Genomic DNA, 23,843 nt, shown 5'->3' with positions numbered 1-23,843 from the left:
CCTGAATGTCCACAAAGCACAGATATTCTCCCGGTTCCATGGAAGCGATCACCGAGCACAGTGACTCCATTTTGAAGTGTTGAACCCGAAGATGGTGGTTCAACTTCTTGAGATCCAAAATCGGGCAGAGTGAGACATCTTTTTTCGGAACTACGAACAGATTTGAGTAAAAGCCCAAAAACTGTTTGCGGTAAGGAACTGGGACGATTACCTCTGAGGTGAGGAGGGAAGCGACGGAATGGAGAAGCCCTGGGACATGGGAGGGCGAGAGAGGAAGAAACGTCTTCCTGGGGGCAAAGAAAATTCTATTTTGTGGCCCGATGTAACGATCTCCCTGACCCAGGCATCGACGACCACCGATAACCAAGCCTCTGTGAACAGAAGTCTGCCTCCCTCCCTGGAAAGGATTTCCAGGTGGGGTGACCCTTCATTTTGAAGAGAATCTGTGGCCGCGAGATCTGGAAGGTTTAGAGGAGCGGCTCTTAGCTTTCCAGTGAGGGTTAGGCCTGAAGGAAGGCTTTCTTCGTTCCCCCTGGGCGGAAGAACGGTCCTGTTGAAAGGAACCACCTGAGGAGGTGAAGGACCAAAAGGGGCAAAAGGGTTGGGGTCTCTTTCTATTGAAGGGGCGCCTAGGTTTAGATTGAGGTAGAGAAGTGCTCTTACCACCAGTGGCGTCCGAGATAATCTGGTCCAGCTTTGTGCCAAGGAGCCCGGAGCCCTGGAAAGGCAGACCAGAGAGGGATTTTTTAGAAGTGGGGTCTGCGTTCCAAGCTTTCAGCCAAAGGACTCGGCGAATGGCAATGATGTTGCTGTTTGCCCTTGCGGAGCAAGCAGCCGCATCCAGGGAGGCATTTAAGAGCTATTTTCCCACGTAGGCAATCTGGCCCGCTAAATCCGCTAGCTCCTCGGAAGGAGCCAAAGCTACAATGCCCGTGCGAAGGATCTTAGCCCAGGCCGATACGGCTTTCGCCATCCAAGAGGAAGCGAAATTGGGGCAGAGAGAGGCGCTGGACGCTTCAAAGGCTGATTTCGTTAAAGCCTCAATTTGCCTGTCTGTAGCATCTTTTAGAGACGCTGCATCAGGAATAGACAGAACTGTCTGCGAGGATAATCTTAAGAAGTTGCATCTTCCTCCTTAAGTTCAAGGGTTTGAGTAATAGCCGAAATAAGGCTATCTACCATATCCTGCGTCCCGGAGGTCTGATCTGCATCCGAGTCAGACTCCGACTGAGAGGCTACATCCGACCCGACGTCCACCTCCGAGGAGAGGGAACGGATAGAGCGGGGTATTCTGGATGACGCAGTGGGATCCGTTGAACTGGATGAAGGAGCTAGACAGAGTCCTCTTCCTGGATCTTTTCTCATGCTGATCCTGTGAGAGTCGTGGTCAGGTGCGAGTGAATCGCCGTGTGAGGCGTTCGTGGCACTGGTGGCAGTAGATAGAAGCGGAACGCGTTCTAGGACTTGTACCAGGGATTGAGACACTTTGGTCAGGTCAGAGACTGACTGAGACATGGCAACAGCCCACTCCGAGGGAGTGCACTCATCCCGAGTATTAGGGACTTCCTGAGGGACTGACATGGTGGAAGGACTGCAGGACGGACAGAAAGGAGACAGTTGGCCTAAAGCCCACTTTCTCTTTCAGCAGGCACAAGTCACCGTAGGGATATAGCCGTGGGCCCCTGCGGGGTTGGGCATGGGTAGAGACTGAGTGACACCTGTAGCAGGATGCCAAGAAGGCGGTACTACTGAGGGGAGAAGTACAGGCCAGGGGAGGAGGAGTGCAGAGTCTATCAGACACCGAGCGATGAGCGGCAGCGCAGGAAGCTGTGTCCCCTGCCTGGAAGACGACCTTGTGGCCACGCGACGCGATGGGTGAAGCTGTCCTGAAGCGATAGCTGTGGGCTTCATGTAACTGGCGCGCAGAAAAGGGGGCGTGGCCGGCCGCAAAGTGAAACCGACAACCTGATAGGCTGGAGCGCCCGAAGGCGCGTGTCCTGCCCGAGAGTGGCCAATGCCAGCGCTGGGAGCAGGAGGAGGCGTGCTCAGTGCTTTGAAGAACAGGAGTCTGGTTAGGCCAGAGAAAAGGGGGCGTGACCTGCCGGAAAACACTGTGCCGAGGACAAGAGTGAGTGAATCGCGTGCAGCTAAGGAAAAAAGGTGCAAAATTTGAATATATGGCCGCGAAATGTCCCATGGCTGCTGCAGGTGAATGCTGCAGGCGGACGAGTGTGGTGGGCCGCTGTGGATGGGGGTCTGTACCTGCCTGAAGATCTGTCCCTCTTCATCCATGATGATCACGTCAGTAGCCCTCAGGAGGTAGAGGGTCCTGGAAGAGGAGATCCTCCTTGCCGCACGGTCCCCGGATGGTGCAGAAGACGGCGTCAACCCCTAACGAGAAGGGGGGAGGTCACCACCGTCTTCCTCTAAGCCCTTTCCGAGGAGAGGGGTGAGGAGGGGAAAAGGCGAGGACTGGCTACCAAAAAACACCCATAAGGGTGACAGAGGACAAAGTCCTGCCAGCGGGTCCTAGAGTGGGCAGTGCGGGAAGTACCACACTGCTCTCTCGGTCGCTTAAATGTGGGAAAAACAGGGTGAGAATCTGCAAAATGATTAATAAACACACAAAACCCCTGTAAAAGAAAATAAAGCGGATCTGGTGTTAGATCCAGGTCCGCCTCCTACAGACACTAAGCAAAAACTGAGTTGACTTGTGCCTGTCGGAGGGTGTATACTGCCGGGGAGGAGTTATTTTTCCTTATTTGCATAGTGTCAGCCTCCTAGCGACAGCAACATACACCCAAGGTTACCCGTGTCCCCCAATGAAGGGAGAAAGAAAAAATAACTATCACTACAATTGCGATTTGCTCTTAACGTTTCACCTAGTGGAATTGATGTAATGGTATGGAAAGGGTGGAAACAGCGTGCATGCAGTATGGTGTTCCCTGCAGCTGATTTGCGATGTGTGCAGCTGGTGATGGCTTGGTGTGGAATTCCTGATAAACTAAGATCAAGAAAATGTATTGACTTTTCATTGAAAAAATACGTAAATTTTAAATTGAATTATTATTGATGTAATCAAAGAATATAGAAATTTTAGAAACATCATTCCACACTAGCAATAAGTCATCAATATATCTAGAATATTATTGTATGGACTCAAAAAATGGATTATCAGTATTAAAAATGAATAAATCTTCCCACCAAGCCATCACCAAATTAGCCACCAATGGGGAGAATTTAGCACCCATGGAAACTCCACTGTTTTGAAGAAAAAAACCTATTAAATAAAAAAAAAAAAAAAATTATGAGTTAGTAAAAGAACAAAACCATAATGAAATAATTTTTTAACTCATCAGTATAAGTACTGCATCTGTTGAGGTTGAATTGTACTGCAGTGATAGCTATTTTATGTGGGATACACGTATACACAGCTAGAACATCTGTTGAGTCTTTCAGATAGCCTGGTAACCTCTGTACCAAGGGCTGTAAAACTGTGCCAAGCCATTCACCCAGATGTTCATTAAGCTAACCAATGCCACAGACTATTGAACGCATAGGTGGGGGAAAAATATGCTTGTGTGTTTTAGGCAAGGCATGTAAAATTGAATTCTCTACACAGATATTCTGACTGATTTTATAAAAAAAAATAAAAAAAAAAAAAAAACTTGTAACGCACCATCAATAACAATGTTTTTGCATTCATCAGCAAAAGCAGCAGTGCAGTCACATAGTCCGATTCATTGAAAACAACAACTGAGCCACCCTTATCTGACATCTTAACCCCTTTCTGCCAGCTGACGGAATAGTACGTCAGCTGGCAGATCCCCTGCTTTGAGGTGAGCTCCGGCGGTGAGCCCACCTCAAAGCCGCGACATGTCAGCTGTTTGTACAGCTGACATGTGCGCGCAATGAGCGCGAGCGGAATCGCGATCCGCCCGCGCCCATTAACTAGTTAAATGCCACCGTCAAGCGCTGACAGCGGCATTTAACTAGCGCTCCCGGCCGCGCGGCCGGTAGTGCTCGCACTGCTGACCCCCGTCACATGATCGGGGGTCAGCAGTGCATCGCCATAACAACCAGAGGTCTCCTTGAGACCTCTATGGTTGTTGATGGCCGATTGCTTTGAGCGCCACCCTGTGGTCGGCGTTCAAAGTAACCCTGCATTTCTGCTACATAGAGGTGATCTGTACTTCACCTCTATGTAGCAGAGCCGATCGAGTTATGCATGCTTCTAGCCTCCCACGGAGGCTATTGAAGCATGCCAAAATTAAAAAAAAAAGTGATTAAAAAAAAATAAAAAATATATAAAAGTTCAAATCACCCCCCTTTCGCCCCAATCAAAATAAAACAATTAAAAAAAAAATCAAACATACACATATTTGGTATCGCCGCGTTCAGAATCGCCCGATCTATCAATAAAAACAAAGTATTAACCTGACCGCTAAATGACGTAGCGAGAAAAAAAATCAAAACGCCAAAATTACGTTTTTTTGGTCGCCGCGACATTGCATTAACATGCAATAACGGGCGATCAAAAGAACGTATCTACACCAAAATGGTATCATTAAAAACGCCAGCTCGGCACGCAAAAAATAAGCCCTCACCTGACCCCAGATCACGAAAATTGGAGACGCTACGGGTATCGGAATATCGCGCATTTTTTTTTTTTTTTTTAGCAAAATTTGGATTTTTTTTTCACCACTTAGATAAAAAATAACCTAGACATGTTTGGTGTCTATGAACTCGTAATGACCTGGAGAATCATAATGGCAGGTTAGTTTTAGCATTTAGTGAACCTAGCAAAAAAGCCAAACAAAAAACAAGTGTGAGATTGCACTTTTTTTGCAATTTCATCACACTTACATGGCATGGTAAAATCAATGGTATCGTTCAAAAGTACATCTCGTCCCGCAAAAAATAAGCCCTCACATGGCCATATTGACGGAAAAACAAAAAAGTTATGGCTCTGGGAAGGAGGGGAGCAAAAAACTAAAATGAAAAAGCGGAAAAAGCTCCGGGGGTGAAGGGGTTAATAATTCTGTCTTTGCAGGCTTGTAGGTTTTTCAATGCAATTGATTCAGCTTTGGACAACTTGTTTTTACAAGATTTTGATGTAGTGTCAGAAAGGAGATTACGCATGTCTCTCTCCACATTGTCCTGGAATTTTTCCATCCACTCAGTCCGGCTTTGAATTGGATAAAAAGTAGGATTCCTAGTCTTAAATCCAGAAACAATATTAGTATCATTTGGTGAATTATTCAAAGTGTCAAGATCTAGGAGACGTAAGAGAGTGTTCTGTTTCAAGAAATTCTTCCCTCTGAATTCATTAATAACAGCTGAAGATGTTAGCTTATTGGTTTTGTCCTCCAGAAAAAAAAATGTTTTTTTACAGCATGATCTCTTCCAAACTTATTGATATCTTTTAGAATAGAAGAAACATCCAGGTTTGAGTTAGTGGGACCAAAATTGAGTCCTTTTGAAAGAAGTTTAATTTCAACATCAGACAAAATATTAGAAGATAAATGAATAACATCTAGCGAGGAGTCTTTTTGAAACCCCTGTCGACTCCTGAAAAACATTGGAGCATTTGCGATATTTCCTTCTGCCCCTCCTTGTGCGTTTTATCATTATTTGTTGGTGCGTTTTTTCAATATAGACTTGGGCGTATCAGGTTGTTTCTCCCATCTGCCCTATTCATAGACTCGGTCATTGGTATAATCAAAAATGTCTATGTAATAAATTTTTTCTTTTTGAGAGAAATGATGGAATCCTCCAATGACTGTATTTTAGATTTTTATTCTTTTTGGAAAACCTCAAAATTATCCATAGTCATTTTAGACTTGAGAAACAATAAGTTTTTATTCAAATCTGTCTGAATATTGGAGAGTTCACAGCTCTCATATTTAATAATTGCATGAGCTTCGTTGAACAATTAGTCAGAATAGAATTCCATTCCACCACAAAATGTTATAAACTGTTGTGGGTATTTTCTTTATTCTCAATCCTCTAGGGCTCATATTCCGAGCAGGGTAATTTTCCAATGTGGTTTGATCCCACCAGATGTGTGTTTCATTAAGAGAAAGTTTTTCCACTTCATGTATAGTTTGTAACAAGTCTGGGGGAGTATCTACACCTTTCCCTGAAGAATGAAACACTTGCAGCGCATGTTCTGTTCTGGAAGGATCAATGAGGTATACCCAGTTCTTGTATGTCTGATAGACTATTTTTATTTTAACCCCTTTCTGACATCAGACGTACTATCCCATCGAGGTGGGGTGGGCCAGTATGCCCCCCCGACAGGATAGTGCGTCATCACCGATCAGCGCGGCCGAGTGTCAGCTGACATCCAGCACTATGTGCCAGGAGCGGTCACGGACCACTCCTGGTACATTAACCCCCGGCACACTGCGATCAAACATGAGACCCTCGGAGCAACGCGAAATAAATTAATATATATATATATATATATATATATATATATATATATATATATATATATATATATATATATATATATATATATATATATATATATATATATATATTTTTTTTTTTTTTTTTTTTTTTGTTCCAATTTTGTTCCAATTGTTTTTTATCTAAAGTAAAAAAAATAAAACAATAAAAGTACACATATTTAGTATCGCCGCGGCCGTAGCGACCCGACATATAAAACTCTACCACTAGTTAACCCCTTCAGCAAACAACGAAAAAAAAAAATAAGAGGCAAAAAACAATGCTTTATTATCATACCGCCAAACAAAAAGTGGAATAACAAGCGATCAAAGACGGATATAAATAACCATGGTACCACTGAAAACGTAATCTTGTCCCGCAAAAAACGAGCAGTCAGACAGCGTCATCAACAAAAAAATTAAAAAAAAAAATAAAAATTTATAGTCCTCAGAATAAAGCTATGCAAAAATAATTATTTTTTACATAAAATAGTTTTTATTGTATAAAAGCGCCAAAACATAAAAAAATGATATAAATGAGGTGTCGCTGTAATCGTACTGACCCGAAGAATAAAACTGCTTCATCAATTTTACCAAACGTGGAATGGTATAAACGCCTCCTTCAAAAGAAATTCATGAATAGCTGGTTTTTGTTCATTCTACCTCACAAAAATCGGAATAAAAAGCGATCAAAAAAAGTCACGTGCCCGAAAATGGCACCAATAAAAACGTCAACTCGTCCCGCAAAAAACAAGACCTCACATGACTCTGTGGACTCAAATATGGAAAATTATAGCTCTCAAAATATGGAGACGCAAAAACTATTTTTTGTAATAAAAAGCGTCTTTCAGTGTGTGACTGCTGCCAATCATAAAAATCCGCTAAAAAAACCCGCTATAAAAGCAAATCAAACCCCCCTTCATCACCCCCTTAGTTAGGGAAAAATAACATTTTAAAAAATGTATTTCTATTTTCCCATTACGATTAGGGTTGGGGCTAAAGTTAGGGTTTGGATTACATTTACGGTTGGGATTAGGGTTAGGGGTGTGTCAGGGTTAGGGGTGTGGTTAGGGTTACCGTTGGGATTAGGGTTAGGGGTGCGTTTGGATTAGGGTTTCAGTTATAATTGGGGGGTTTCCACTGTTTAGGCACATCAGGGGCTCTCCAAACGCGACATGGCGTCCGATCTCAATTCCAGCCAATTCTGCGTTGAAAAAGAAAAATGGCGCTCCTTCACTTCCGAGCTCTGTAATACCCCCAAACAGCAGTTTACCCCAACATATGGGGTATCAGCGTACTCAGGACAAATTGGACAACAACTTTTGGGGTCCAGTTTCTTCTGTTACCCTTGAGAAAATAAAAAATTGGGGGGCGAAAAGATCATTTTTGTGAAAAACACCGGATTACGTACCGGTAATGCTCTTTTATAGAGCCACGACAGCACCCACTTGAGAGAGGGGATCCGCCCCCGAAGAACAGGAAACCCTATGGAGAGATAAAAGGGGCGGTCCCCCTCACTCCCACAGTTGGGTTTACAGAGATTGCGAGGAACCGCCCACCAGATTTTAGTAGGTCATTCAATATTATCGTTTATAACTAGTTAACTTAAGTATGGCTAACTACAAGAACCAAATACCCTTAACCGTGCTTCTAAATAAAAAACCTATTAGGGTGGGAAGTGAAGGGGTGCTGTCGTGGCTCTATAAAAGAGCATTACCGGTACGTAATCCGGTGTTTTCTCTTCGCCACGACAGCACCCACTTGAGAGACTTTCAGAGATAGTCATTTGGGAGGGATCACTGTGTTAAGGACTGATCTACCGAAGGACAAGTCAGATGAGGAAGACAAGTCTAATCTATAGTGATTATAGAAGGTAGTAGGCGAAGACCAGGTTGCGGCCTTATATATCTGTTCTATCGGAACCTCCGCTCTTTCGGCCGAGGATGATGCAATCGCCCGGGTGGAATGTGCTCTTACGGTCTCAGGCGGATTCTCCCCTTTGGATGAATAGGCCAGACATATTGCATCTCGAATCCACCGAGATAAACTACCCTTCGTGATTCCAGCTCCTTTTCTATGACCCTGGAAAGAAACAAAGAGAGCCCTGCTCTTCCTCCAGGCACTAGTCCTATCCAAATAGGCTAATATGGCTCTCCTCACATCTAATGTGTGGTATCTTTGTTCTTCCTGACTTGTAGGGTTATCATAGAAGGAGGGAAGGAAAATTTCTTGTGATCTGTGAAATTTAGTGCATACTTTGGGTAAGTAGGAAGGGTCTGTCTTTAGGCCAACTCTATCTGGAAATATTGACATAAAAGGAGGATCTATCGATAGTGCCTGTATGTCACTTACTCTTCTCGCTGATACTAAGGCGACAAGAAGAGCTGTCTTGAGGGAGACATGTTTTATGTGAGCTGAATGTAGTGGCTCAAAAGGGTGGTCTGTAAGAGCTTCAAGGACTAAATTAACATCCCAAGGTGGTACATGGGGAATTCGAACTGTCTCTGACCTCTGGCAAGCTGCAACAAACCTGGCTACCCACTTATTACCTGCGATATCGTGACCATATAAAGCCCCCAGCGCAGAAATGTGTACTTTTAAGGTACTGACTGCCAGGCCTAAATCGCGCCCTTTTTGAAGAAATTCTAAAACCATAGGAATATGAATTTCGTTTGACAGGGCCGTTGGGTAGAGGTTTAGAAATTTTCTCCACACTCTTGCGTAGATGGAGGTAGTGGATTTTTTCCTACTTAATAGCAGAGTGTCAATCACTTTGTTTGAGAACCCTCTCATCTTTAGCAGCTGCCTCTCAAATTCCAGGCTGTTAACCGAAGACCCTTCACCTGAGGGTGGTTGAAGGGGCCCTGGAAAAGAAGATCCCGATCCTCCGGGAGGATCCATGGGTCTGAGATTGACATGGCTCTCAGCTAGGAAAACCATGGCCTCTTGGGCCAGAACGGAGCTATTAAGATCACGTTTGCTCTGTCCTCTCTTATCTTCCTGATCACTGTCGGAAGTAGTATCAGCGGGGGAAAGGCATATGCCTTCTTGAATACCCATGGTACTTGAAGGGCGTCGAAGATATCTGGATTGTCATGTCGGAACAATGATGCGAACTTTTTGACTTGTCTGTTTTGTCTTGTCGCAAAGAGATCTATCTCGGGAGTGCCCCATTTTTTTATTATCATGCAAAAGATACGACGACTTCGAACCCATTCTCCTTGGTGGAGAGTGTGGCGACTGAGGAAATCTGCTCTCGAATTGTCGATTCCCCTCACATGAAGCGCTGATAGGGACAGAAAGTGCTCCTCTGCTATGGCTAGAATGTCGTTGGCTGTAGACATGAGAGCTTCTGATCTTATTCCTCCTTGGTGGTTTATATATGCTACCGCTGTCATGTTGTCTGAAAAGACTCTTGTATGCGTTCCGTGTAGCTGCGGAAGAAATTCAGATAAGGCATGATAGATAGCCTTCAGTTCTTTTTTATTAGAAGAATCATCCGATTCTCTAGGAGACCACAGACCTTGCACTATTTGATCTTCTAAGTGTGCTCCCCAACCACTAGGACTGGCATCAGTGAAGATAGTTTTTGATGGTTTAACCACCCAGGGAACCCCACTGAAAAAATGATCCGGATTTAACCACCAAGTGAGAGATTGTATTACCTCTGTTGGTAAGGGAATACGACTATCTAATCGGCCATGTAATCTTTCTTCCTCACGAAGAATTGTATACTGTAATTTCCTGCTATGGAATTGGGCCCACGGAACAGCTGGAATACAGGAAGTGAAGGAACCAAGAAGGGACATACCTTCTCTTAGGGAAATTAGAGGGTGGTTAATCACTGATTGTACTTTGTTTATGATTGTTATTTGTTTTGACTCGGGAAGAAAGCACATTTGATTTGTAGAATCTAGAATAATTCCTAAAAATTTTTGGTTAGTTGTGGGGGACAATCTAGATTTTTCCCAATTTACTAACCACCCTAACCCCTGTAGGGACGAAATTGAATCAGCTAAACGTTGATGACATTGAGAAAGAGAGTTCCCGACTATCAATAGGTCATCTAAATATGGTATTATGAGGGTGTCTTTTAACCTCAAATATGACATTACTTCTGACATTAGTTATGTGAAAACTCTAGGGGCTATTGATAGACCAAAGGGCATTGCTGTGTATTGATAATGCCGAATCTGACCTTTGACCATAACTGCCACTCGTAGATATTTTTGATGCTCACTGAAGATTGGAAGATGATAATATGCATCTTTAAGGTCAAGAACTGCCATGACGCAATGGGGAAACAGAAGCTTAATAGTTGACCGAATAGATTCCATCTTAAAAGTTTGGTTCTCTAGGAAGACGTTTAGTCTCTTAAGGTTAATTATTGTTCTATATGATCTGTCTGGTTTCGAAATCAAAAATAAAGGGGAATAAAATCCCCTTCCTTTTTGATGAAAAGGGACTTCCACTAATACTCCTTTGGACAGGAGAGTTATTTCCTGTTCCAAGGCCTCTTGTTGTGATGGTGACTTTAAGGAAGTCAGACAAAATGAGTCCGGGGGGACTTGGGAAAATCTTAATTTTAGGCCCGTAGTTATGAGGCTAGTTGCCCATGGATTAGAGGTTATTGCCAGCCAAACGGTCCTGGTTTTTATAGTCCCGTCTTCTGTTGAACATGGGCTTTCGGAACGCTCTCCTATAGGATGGAAGATAAGTGTTATTGGGGAACCCTTTCTTCCTCTCACCTGCATTGGTAATGATCTCATCTAACTGAGTACCAAATAGGTACTCACCCTGGCATGGTAGACCACATAACTTAGATTTCGTTTGTGGATCTCCTTTCCACCCTTTTAACAACAAGGCGCGGCGAGCCGCGTTGGTCAGACCTGCCGATTTGGCTGCTAATCGGATGGAATCAGCTGTAGAATCGACAAAAAAGGCAGTAGCTCCTCTAATTAACGGAATAGATGATATGATTTTATTGCGGGAAAGGCCACCTTTCAAGCCTTCTTCAAGGTCATTCAACCAGACCAACATGGACCTAGCAGTGCATGTGGCTGAAATAGCCGGTCTTAAAGCTCCTGTACAGGATTCCCAAGCTCTTTTTAAAAGGGAATCCGCTTTCCGATCAAGTGGGTCTTGCAAAGATCCAGAATCTTCTACAGGTAGTAGAGATTTCCTAGAAGTGGATGCCACTGCCGCATCTACTTTTGGGGCTTTTGACCATTTGGAGAAATCCTCGTCATTAAAGGGATAGCGACGTTTTGAGGAAGACGGCAACCCTTTTTGCCCCTGGCTTTCCCACTCCTTTCTGACTAAGTCCTTTATCGCTGGAATAACCGGAAAAGAAGGTCTCTTTTTTTCAGACAGGCCAGCAAACATCACGTCCTGTGGTGTCTTAAGGGTTTTAGTATCTTCCATACCCATGGTGTTACGTATTGATTTGACTAGATTGTCAATACTGTCTGTAGGAAAACATGTATCCTGCTCACCCTCCGAGGATATAACCTCTTGGGAATCGTCCGAATCCTTATCCTCCACCTCAGATGACTGTTCAGATCTAGGAGAGCTATATTTTTTCCTACTCTCAGGAACTTTATCCGAGCTCCGAAAGGCTCGTAATTCTTCCCTAATCATGCTACGTATATCTTCCGACCTTACTGAAGACTCCTCACGTAAGGTGGATTCGATGCATGAATGGCACAACTTTTTTAAATAGGTGTCCGGGAGCGGCTGAGAGCATAAGGCACATTGCTTATGTTTGGATTTCCCTGTTCTTTTAACCTAGGGAATTAGATAAAAGAGGGGAGTGTAATCAGCTTAAATAGGGTAGACAAACACTCACCCCTGAAGCTGTAGTCATACCACCGGCTGGAGAGGAGGAGACGGAGGCACAGATGGAGGAGCTGACCGGTCCGATCTCTTTTCTCTGGCGCTCTTGGAGGATGATCTGCGGCTGCTGCTAGTCCGGCTTCCAGGTGTAACAGCGGTGACTTCGGATGAAGGTAACGCTGTGTCCTTAGGAGATGCCATGATGGACGCCGGGTATCAGCGCCGGCGTCCTTTTTTTATTTAATTCAAATAAATTTTTATTAAGAATAACAAGATAAATGACATGTTACATTCTTATTTTCAATACAAAGCTTTTTTCCCCCCCTTCAAACATTCCCCTTCAATCCCACCACCCCCCAACCAACAAAGCAGCTCACCTTGCTTAGCACTTCCATCATTAGACCAATATACTATCTAATCCCTCGGCCAATAATATAAGCCACATTTAACATTACCATTAATTAGGAACCTTAATTAACTCTCCCTCTATAATACCCCTATCCCATAGCAATCCACGGAGACCACATTTTATTGAACATTTCGATTTTCCCTCTTTTTTTATAAAACCCCTTTTCCAGTGTCAGGCCCTGCTTCACATACTGGAGGAACTCTCCTCTTGACGGCGGTTCTTCCCTAATCCAATTTCGAGCTATTACCTTCCTAGCCATGTATAACAATCTGGCAATAGCTATCTTTAGGTTGTTATCCACTCCAATCTCATCCACACATCCCAACAAGCACACAAGTGGATCCCTTGGCACCGTGCATCCATACGCACCTTCCATACGACTCAAAACTACCACCCAAAAAGCAGCCAGTCTCGGACACGTCCACATCATATGGAGTATATCAGCATCTGCAGTTTTACACCTCGGGCATTCAGAATCATCACGCAAACCAGCCTTATATAGCACCATCGGTGACTTATAAACCCTGTGTATCACATAGAGCTGTGACAGTCTATACGGTTCGCTCAGTGACAATCGTGGGACCCATTCTAGCACCGACTCCCAAGTCTCATTCTCCATTGGACCCAGATCCCTCTCCCACTTAGCTCTCGCCATTATTGGAAACCCCAATAGGAAAGTGTGCAACAGATCTTTATACAAAGCAGATATGACTCCCCCAGTAGTCCCTTCATTACACACATACTCCAGTACTATATCCCTCTGAATTCCAATACCTCCGTTTCTACTCTGAGCTCCAAAAGCATGCCTCATCCGCAAATACTGAAATTCCCCCACAGTCCCAAGACCAAATTCCGCCTGTAATTGGGAAAATGATTTCAATTCACCTCGCTCAATTATTTGATACACGTACTGAATCCCTTTGACCTGCCATTCTGTCAGTACCCCCAGTGCCTCAAACTCCTGTAAGTTGCTGTTATGCCATAGCGGTGAGAATCTAGTCAAATCCGTGACCCCCCGTATATGTCTCAGCCTACCCCACAGCCTGCGTATCAACAACACAGTCGGGTATAATTTCCCCAGAGCCCCCAGGGATCCATCCTCCAAACATTGTACCACTGGCCTTCTTTTTGTCACCACTTCCATCAGCCGCTGTACCGCCCCAGATGACTCTTCCTGCGCCCAGCCTTTTAAATGCTGACTCTGGGCTGCAAGAAAATATATTTCAGGGTTAGGCAATGCCAATCCCCCATCTTCCTTGGGTCGCTGAAGTGTCTCCAGTTTGATACGCGGATGCTGTCTCCCCCATATCAAATTCCTGAACAGAGAGTTAATCTGTCTAAATCTCCCGCATGGTATCCAAACTGGCGCATTATGAAGAATATACAGTATTTTTGGCATCAAAATCATTTTAATAAGATTCACCCTACCTACCACAGATAAATGCAGTTTAAGCCAAGCATCCGCTTTCGCTTTAAGAACACCTAAGATTGGAGTCAGATTTCTATGTATATAGTCAGTAACAGGCATAGATACCCATATTCCAAGGTACTTAAATTGGCTAGTCACCTCCAGTCGCCCATCCTCCAGTGGCTCCCCACCATCATCATCCACCTTAAACAAGATAGACTTACTCCAGTTTATCCTAAGTCCCGACACCGATCCGAAACGCTCAATAATCCCAATGGCTCCCTCCAAGGACGTACCCGGGTCAGACAGAAATAGCAGAATGTCATCCGCATACAACGCCACCCTTTCTTCAATCATCCCATATTTAAACCCAGTCACCTCATCAGACGCCGGCGTCCTTTTGTAAATGGGGGCCGCCATCTTCTTCCTGCCGCACCCGGAAGTGACTACTACATCCGGGTTGCGGCTCTGCTGTGCGCGCCTGCGCCTCCACCCAGCGATCGCGCAGGCGCCGTCCTCCTCCTACGTTACCCCGGAAGTTGTAGCAATACTTCCGGGGGAGAAAACACTGGGCCACACGCTGCCTGTGCGCCACCCGAAGATGGCGAAACAGGTTCTTACCCCAGCGGTCCGGTCCCTGCAGGTCTGCTGGATGATTCTCTGTGAGCCAGGCGACTCCCCGATGCTGGCCTCACGGTACCTGCCAGCAGAGGGGGAAAACTGCCATAGGACCCCCGATGCTGCTTCCAGCTCTGGAGCCCTTGACGTCCCTATACAGGTAAACTGCGCAAGCGGCATCCAGGCTGGGAATCCTCTTCTCTCCAGGTCTCCCGTAGGAACAGGAAACCAACTGTGGGAGCGAGGGGGACCGCCCCTTTTATTCTCTCCATAGGGTTTCCTGTTCCTAGGGGCGGATCCCCTCTCTCAAGTGGGTGCTTTCGTGGCGAAGAGAAAAATATGATTTTTATTTTTACGGCTCTACATTATAAACTTCTGTGAAGCACTTGGTGGGTCAAAGTGCTCACCACACATCTAGATAAGTTACTTAGGGGGGTCTACATTCCAAAATGGTGTAACTTGTGGGGGGTTTCCACTGGTTAGGCACATTAGTGGCTCTCCAAACGCGACATGGTGTCCGATCTCAATTCCAGCCAATTTTGCATTGAAAAGTCAAACGGCGCTCCTTCCCTTCCGAGCTCTGCCATGCGCCCAAACAGTGGTTTACCCCCACATGTGGGGTATTGGCGTACTCAGGACAAATTTTACAACAACTTTTGGGGTCCAATTTCTCCTGTTACCCTTGGTAAAATAAAACAAATTGGAGCTGAAGTAAATTTTTTGTGAAAAAAAGTTAAATGTTCATTTTTTTTTTTTTTTTAAACATTACAAAAATTCCTGTGAAACACTTGAAGGGTTAATAAACTTCTTGACTGTAGTTTTGAGCACCTTGAAGGGTGCAGTTTAAAGAATGGTGTTACACTTGGGTATTTTCTATCATATAGACCCTTCAAAATGACTTGAAATGTGATGTGGTTCCTAAAAAAAAAAAAAAAAAAAAAAAAAATGGTGTTGTAAAAATGAAAAATTGTGCTGATGTAAAGTAGACATGTAGGAAATGTTACTTAACTATTTTGTGTGACATATCTCTGAAATTTAAGGGCATACAAATTTAAAGTTGGAAATTTTTCATACATTTTCGCCAAATTTCCATTTTTTTCACAAGTAAACCCAGGTAATATCAAAGAAATTTTACCACTATCATGAAGTGCAATATGTCACGAGAACAATGTCAGAATTACCAGGATCTGTTGAAGCGTTCCAGAGTTATAACCTCATAAAGAGACAGTGGACAGAATGGTAAAAATTGGCCCGGTCATTAACGTGCAAACCACGGGGGTAAAGGGGTTAAATGAATACTATTAAAGCCAAGTGATCTTATCTCTTGGAGATGGATTCCCTTTTTTCCACATGTGCATCTCTAGGCATCTGGCAGAAGAGACGCGAATCTGTGCTCAAGATTTCCTGGACTCATAAGGAAAATCATCTAAAGGGTGAGCTGAATTTATCTTTTTTTCGGAGTTAGAAAAGGCAGCATGGCCCACCCCGACGCGCGTTTCGTGTAAACCTTTGTTACTATATTCCATTTCATACTCCTTATACACATTGCACGTGCGCCCTTCCTCCTTGTGTGCTTTGTTACTTCCCCAATTTTGGAATAAACTATATTTATAGCAATGTCTTTGATTCTGGACTTTTTGGGGTTTATTTCTCCTTGTTTTTTTCCATAATTTACATCCTGCGGGACATGCCAAGGAGTCAGAATTCATATATGTGCTTATACAATGGTAAAATAATCTCACCTCATGATGAGGAAACTCTTTACACTTCTCTTCAATGAAACAACTCAAAAATGGCACTGGGATGAAGAAAAAGAGGATGAGCAGGAACACAGCTCCGCTGATCACTCCTTGTGACTCTGGGCTGTGGAAACAAGAAGTGAAGAACATCAATCTCCAATTGTTTGTTACATCCATCAGTAGCATGGTTGTCAGATGAAAAAAAGATATATGAAAGCGATTGTCATTTTACCTTTTTTTTTCCTAAATCAGTAAACAGTACACAAGAAAAAGAAAAGTTCTTATCAGAGAAATCCACTTCTTCAGTTCTCGATTCACATGTGAATCTGTGTTCAGTGAGTACAGACTTTCCCACTATAGAGATAGATTACAGCTGGTGCTCAAAGTTCTATGGAGAACTGCAAGTGACTTTCCGGAGAACTTGCAGCAGAATGTCTGTGTCTGCCTCCTGCTCCTCCATCTCCTATCTCAGTAATGGGACAGTTTGTCTTCACTGAAAACACATGTTACCCATGAACGGAGAATACGTGATCAGTCCAGGAGGAGAAAGCAGCAGATTTATCTGATAAGATACAGTCATGGCCAAAACTATTGAGAATGAGACAAATATTAATTTTTCCAAAGTCTACTGCTTCATTTTTGTAATGGCAATTTGCATATACTCCTGAATGTCAAAGAGTGATCAGCTTAACAGCAATTACTGTACTTGCAAAGTCAATATTTGCCCAGAAAATGAGCTTTAACCCCCAAAACACATTTCATCATCATTGCAGTCCTGCCTTAAAAGGAGCAGCTAACATCGTTTTAGTGATTGATCCATTAACACATGTGTGGGTGTTGATGAGGACAGGGCTGGCGATCAGTCATGATTAAGTAAGAATGACATCACTGGACACTTTAAAAGGAGGCTGGTTCTTGGTATCATTGTTTCTCTTCAGTTAACCATGGTTATCTCTAAAGAAACACGTGCAGCCATCATTGCACTGCACAAAAATGGCCTAACAGGGAAGAGTATCGCAGCTACAAAGATTGCACCTCAGTCAACAATCTATCGCATCATCAAGAACTTCAAGGAGAGAGCTTCCATTGTTGTCAAAAAGGCTCCAGGGCGCCCAAGAAAGACCAGCAAGTGCCAGGACCGTATCTTAAAACTGTTTCAGCTGCGGGATCGGACTACCAGCAGTGCCGAGCTTGCTCAGGAATGGCAGCAGGCTGGTGTGAGTGCTTCTGCACGCACTGTGAGGCCGAGACTCTTTGAGCAAGGCCTGGTTTCAAGGAGGGCAGCGAAGAAGCCACTTCTCTCTGGAAAAAACATCAGGGACCGACTGATATTCTGCAAAAGGTACAGGGAGTGGACTGCTGAGGACTGGGGCAAAGTCATTTTCTCTGATGAATCCCCTTTTCGATTGTTTGGGACATCTGTAAAACAGCTTATTCGGAGAAGAGGTGAGCGCTACCACCAGTCTTGTCTCATGCCAACTGTAAAGCATCCTGAAACCATTCATGTGTGGGGTTGCTTCTCAGCCAAGGGAATCGGCTCACTCACAGTCTTGCCTAAAAACACAGCCATGAAGAAAGCATGGTACCAGAATGTCCTCCAAGAGCAACTTCTCCCAACCGTCCAAGAGCAGTTTGGCGCCCAACAATGCCTTTTCCAGCATGATGGAGCACCTTGCCATAAAGCAAAGGTGATAACTAAATGGCTTATGGAACAAAACATAGAGATGTTGGGTCCATGGCCTTGAAACTCCCCAGATCTTAATCCCATTGAGAACTTGTGGTCAGTCATCAAGAGACGGGTGGACAAACAAAAACCAACAAATTCTGGCAAAATGCAAGCATTGATTATGCAAGAATGGACTGCTATCAGTCCGGATTTGGTCCAGAAGTTGATTGAGAGCATGCCAGGGAGAATTACAGAGGTCTTGAAGAAGAAGGGTCAACACTGCAAATATTGACTTGCTGCATTAACTCATTCTAACTGTCAATATAACCTATTGGTACTCATAATATGATTGCAATTATATTTCTGTATGTGATATAAACATCAGACAAACACTAATAAAAACCAGAGGGCAGCAGATCATGTGAAAATATAATTTTGGTGTCATTCTCAAAACTTTTGGCCATGACTGTACATTACACAGATGATTACTATCATGGTACCATTATGAAATTTAAAAAAAAAAAAAAAAAAAAATGGAAAAATTATGGTTACTCTTTAAAAAAAAAAAAAAATCCCTAAAGCTTCGGTCAGCTTAGAGACGATATAACTGACATGAACTGTAGTCTCCGGACTATGCTCTGGAGCGCCCCCTGTGCTGCTGTACACTGCTGTATGGGAGGACGTTACTGTCTGCACTGTGCCCACCTAATGAAGTACAGCGGCACAGCATGATTGCTGCCATAGTCATCTGAGCTGCTGTAAACATACAGTAACCCTCCAGCACACAGGACAGCCCAGAGACGACAGTCATCCAGCCCCACAGGCCAGCCCTCTGCAGACCCCCAGCCTCTACACAGTCCTCCAGCCAGAGACCAGCCCTGGAATCCTCCAGCCCCGCAAGACCCCCAGCACACAGGATAGGACCGCCCCAGCAACGCACAGTCCCCCCCCTCCCCCCCGGCACACAGGATAGGACAGCCCCAGCAACGCACAGTCCCCCCCGTCACACAGGATAGGACAGCCCAGCACCGCATAGTCCCCCCCCCCCCCGGCACACAGGATAGGACAGCCCCAGCACCGCACAGTCCCCCCCCCCCGCACACAGGATAGGACAGCCCCAGCACCGCACAGTACCCCCCCCGACCCACAGGATAGGACAGCCCCAGCAACGCACAGTCCCCCCCCCCCGCACACAGGATAGGACAGCCCCAGCACCGCACAGTACCCCCCCCGACCCACAGGATAGGACAGCCCCAGCAACGCACAGTCCCCCCCCCCCCGCACACAGGATAGGACAGCCCCAGCACCGCACAGTCCCCCCGGCACACAGGATAGGACAGCCCCAGCACCGCACAGTCCCCCCCCCCCCCGCACACAGGATAGGACAGCCCCAGCACCGCACAGTCCTCCCCCCCCCCCCCCCCGGCACACAGGATAGGACAGCCCCAGCACCGCACAGTACCCCCCCCCGACCCACAGGATAGGACAGCCCCAGCAACGCACAGTCCCCCCCGTCACACAGGATAGGACAGCCCAGCACCGCATAGTCCCCCCCCCCCCCCGGCACACAGGATAGGACAGCCCCAGCACCGCACAGTCCCCCCCCCCCGCACACAGGATAGGACAGCCCCAGCACCGCACAGTACCCCCCCCGACCCACAGGATAGGACAGCCCCAGCAACGCACAGTCCCCCCCGTCACACAGGATAGGACAGCCCAGCACCGCATAGTCCCCCCCCCCCCCGGCACACAGGATAGGACAGCCCCAGCACCGCACAGTCCCCCCCCCCCCGCACACAGGATAGGACAGCCCCAGCACCGCACAGTACCCCCCCCGACCCACAGGATAGGACAGCCCCAGCAACGCACAGTCCCCCCCCCCCGCACACAGGATAGGACAGCCCCAGCACCGCACAGTCCCCCCGGCACACAGGATAGGACAGCCCCAGCACCGCACAGTCCCCCCCCCCCCCCCGCACACAGGATAGGACAGCCCCAGCACCGCACAGTACCCCCCCCGACCCACAGGATAGGACAGCCCCAGCAACGCACAGTCCCCCCCCCCGCACACAGGATAGGACAGCCCCAGCACCGCACAGTCCCCCCGGCACACAGGATAGGACAGCCCAGCACCGCACAGTCCCCCCCCCCCCCGGCACACAGGATAGGACAGCCCCAGCACCGCACAGTCCCCCCCCCCCCCCCGGCACACAGGATAGGACAGCCCCAGCACCGCACAGTCCCCCCGGCACACAGGATAGGACAGCCCCAGCACCGCAGTCCCCCCCCCCCCCCCCCCGCACACAGGATAGGACAGCCCCAGCACCGCACAGGCACCCCCCGGCACAGTCCCCGGCCCCTGCTCCTCCAGCACCGCACAGTCCCAGTCCCGGTCCCTGCTCCTCCAGCACCGCACAGTCCCAGTCCCGGTCCCTGCTCCTCCAGCACCGCACAGTCCCAGTCCCGGTCCCTGCTCCTCCAGCACCGCACAGTCCCAGTCCCGGTCCCTGCTCCTCCAGCACCGCACAGTCCCAGTCCCGGTCCCTGCTCCTCCAGCACCGCACAGTCCCAGTCCCGGTCCCTGCTCCTCCAGCACCGCACAGTCCCAGTCCCGGTCCCTGCTCCTCCAGCACCGCACAGTCCCAGTCCCGGTCCCTGCTCCTCCAGCACCGCACAGTCCCAGTCCCGGTCCCTGCTCCTCCAGCACCGCACAGTCCCAGTCCCGGTCCCTGCTCCTCCAGCACCGCACAGTCCCAGTCCCGGTCCCTGCTCCTCCAGCACCGCACAGTCCCAGTCCCGGTCCCTGCTCCTCCAGCACCGCACAGTCCCAGTCCCGGTCCCTGCTCCTCCAGCACCGCACAGTCCCAGTCCCGGTCCCTGCTCCTCCAGCACCGCACAGTCCCAGTCCCGGTCCCTGCTCCTCCAGCACCGCACAGTCCCAGTCCCGGTCCCTGCTCCTCCAGCACCGCACAGTCCCAGTCCCGGTCCCTGCTCCTCCAGCACCGCACAGTCCCAGTCCCGGTCCCTGCTCCTCCAGCACCGCACAGTCCCAGTCCCGGTCCCTGCTCCTCCAGCACCGCACAGTCCCAGTCCCGGTCCCTGCTCCTCCAGCACCGCACAGTCCCAGTCCCGGTCCCTGCTCCTCCAGCACCGCACAGTCCCAGTCCCGGTCCCTGCTCCTCCAGCACCGCACAGTCCCAGTCCCGGTCCCTGCTCCTCCAGCACCGCACAGTCCCAGTCCCGGTCCCTGCTCCTCCAGCACCGCACAGTCCCAGTCCCGGTCCCTGCTCCTCCAGCACCGCACAGTCCCAGTCCCGGTCCCTGCTCCTCCAGCACCGCACAGTCCCAGTCCCGGTCCCTGCTCCTCCAGCACCGCACAGTCCCAGTCCCGGTCCCTGCTCCTCCAGCACCGCACAGTCCCAGTCCCGGTCCCTGCTCCTCCAGCACCGCACAGTCCCAGTCCCGGTCCCTGCTCCTCCAGCACCGCACAGTCCCAGTCCCGGTCCCTGCTCCTCCAGCACCGCACAGTCCCAGTCCCGGTCCCTGCTCCTCCAGCACCGCACAGTCCCAGTCCCGGTCCCTGCTCCTCCAGCACCGCACAGTCCCAGTCCCGGTCCCTGCTCCTCCAGCACCGCACAGTCCCAGTCCCGGTCCCTGCTCCTCCAGCACCGCACAGTCCCAGTCCCGGTCCCTGCTCCTCCAGCACCGCACAGTCCCAGTCCCGGTCCCTGCTCCTCCAGCACCGCACAGTCCCAGTCCCGGTCCCTGCTCCTCCAGCACCGCACAGTCCCAGTCCCGGTCCCTGCTCCTCCAGCACCGCACAGTCCCAGTCCCGGTCCCTGCTCCTCCAGCACCGCACAGTCCCAGTCCCGGTCCCTGCTCCTCCAGCACCGCACAGTCCCAGTCCCGGTCCCTGCTCCTCCAGCACCGCACAGTCCCAGTCCCGGTCCCTGCTCCTCCAGCACCGCACAGTCCCAGTCCCGGTCCCTGCTCCTCCAGCACCGCACAGTCCCAGTCCCGGTCCCTGCTCCTCCAGCACCGCACAGTCCCAGTCCCGGTCCCTGCTCCTCCAGCACCGCACAGTCCCAGTCCCGGTCCCTGCTCCTCCAGCACCGCACAGTCCCAGTCCCGGTCCCTGCTCCTCCAGCACCGCACAGTCCCAGTCCCGGTCCCTGCTCCTCCAGCACCGCACAGTCCCAGTCCCGGTCCCTGCTCCTCCAGCACCGCACAGTCCCAGTCCCGGTCCCTGCTCCTCCAGCACCGCACAGTCCCAGTCCCGGTCCCTGCTCCTCCAGCACCGCACAGTCCCAGTCCCGGTCCCTGCTCCTCCAGCACCGCACAGTCCCAGTCCCGGTCCCTGCTCCTCCAGCACCGCACAGTCCCAGTCCCGGTCCCTGCTCCTCCAGCACCGCACAGTCCCAGTCCCGGTCCCTGCTCCTCCAGCACCGCACAGTCCCAGTCCCGGTCCCTGCTCCTCCAGCACCGCACAGTCCCGGTCCCTGCTCCTCCAGCACCGCACAGTCCCGGTCCCTGCTCCTCCAGCACCGCACAGTCCCGGTCCCTGCTCCTCCAGCACCGCACAGTCCCGGTCCCTGCTCCTCCAGCACCGCACAGTCCCAGTCCCGGTCCCTGCTCCTCCAGCACCGCACAGTCCCAGTCCCGGTCCCTGCTCCTCCAGCACCGCACAGTCCCAGTCCCGGTCCCTGCTCCTCCAGCACCGCACAGTCCCAGTCCCGGTCCCTGCTCCTCCAGCACCGCACAGTCCCAGTCCCGGTCCCTGCTCCTCCAGCACCGCACAGTCCCAGTCCCGGTCCCTGCTCCTCCAGCACCGCACAGTCCCAGTCCCGGTCCCTGCTCCTCCAGCACCGCACAGTCCCAGTCCCGGTCCCTGCTCCTCCAGCACCGCACAGTCCCAGTCCCGGTCCCTGCTCCTCCAGCACCGCACAGTCCCAGTCCCGGTCCCTGCTCCTCCAGCACCGCACAGTCCCAGTCCCGGTCCCTGCTCCTCCAGCACCGCACAGTCCCAGTCCCGGTCCCTGCTCCTCCAGCACCGCACAGTCCCAGTCCCGGTCCCTGCTCCTCCAGCACCGCACAGTCCCAGTCCCGGTCCCTGCTCCTCCAGCACCGCACAGTCCCAGTCCCGGTCCCTGCTCCTCCAGCACCGCACAGTCCCAGTCCCGGTCCCTGCTCCTCCAGCACCGCACAGTCCCAGTCCCGGTCCCTGCTCCTCCAGCACCGCACAGTCCCAGTCCCGGTCCCTGCTCCTCCAGCACCGCACAGTCCCAGTCCCGGTCCCTGCTCCTCCAGCACCGCACAGTCCCAGTCCCGGTCCCTGCTCCTCCAGCACCGCACAGTCCCAGTCCCGGTCCCTGCTCCTCCAGCACCGCACAGTCCCAGTCCCGGTCCCTGCTCCTCCAGCACCGCACAGTCCCAGTCCCGGTCCCTGCTCCTCCAGCACCGCACAGTCCCAGTCCCGGTCCCTGCTCCTCCAGCACCGCACAGTCCCAGTCCCGGTCCCTGCTCCTCCAGCACCGCACAGTCCCAGTCCCGGTCCCTGCTCCTCCAGCACCGCACAGTCCCAGTCCCGGTCCCTGCTCCTCCAGCACCGCACAGTCCCAGTCCCGGTCCCTGCTCCTCCAGCACCGCACAGTCCCAGTCCCGGTCCCTGCTCCTCCAGCACCGCACAGTCCCAGTCCCGGTCCCTGCTCCTCCA

General features: G+C 49.3%; 1 protein-coding gene across 1 annotated transcript in view; it reads right to left on the bottom strand.

The window, feature by feature from the left end:
* DPAGT1 (dolichyl-phosphate N-acetylglucosaminephosphotransferase 1) overlaps window positions 1–23,843 on the bottom strand; it is a 59,960-nt gene that overhangs the window by 34,016 nt on the left and 2,101 nt on the right. Inside the window, exon 2 of the mRNA XM_069742617.1 lies at window positions 16,468–16,588. Within this exon, the coding sequence (XP_069598718.1) occupies window positions 16,468–16,588 (121 nt within the window). The remainder of the gene's footprint in view (window positions 1–16,467; window positions 16,589–23,843) is intronic.

The sequence above is a fragment of the Ranitomeya imitator genome, chromosome 10, assembly GCF_032444005.1.
Source record: "Ranitomeya imitator isolate aRanImi1 chromosome 10, aRanImi1.pri, whole genome shotgun sequence".
Lineage (NCBI taxonomy): Eukaryota > Metazoa > Chordata > Amphibia > Anura > Dendrobatidae > Ranitomeya > Ranitomeya imitator.
Note: the sequence above shows the minus strand (reverse complement) of the source record. Positions and strands in the feature narration are given on the sequence as shown.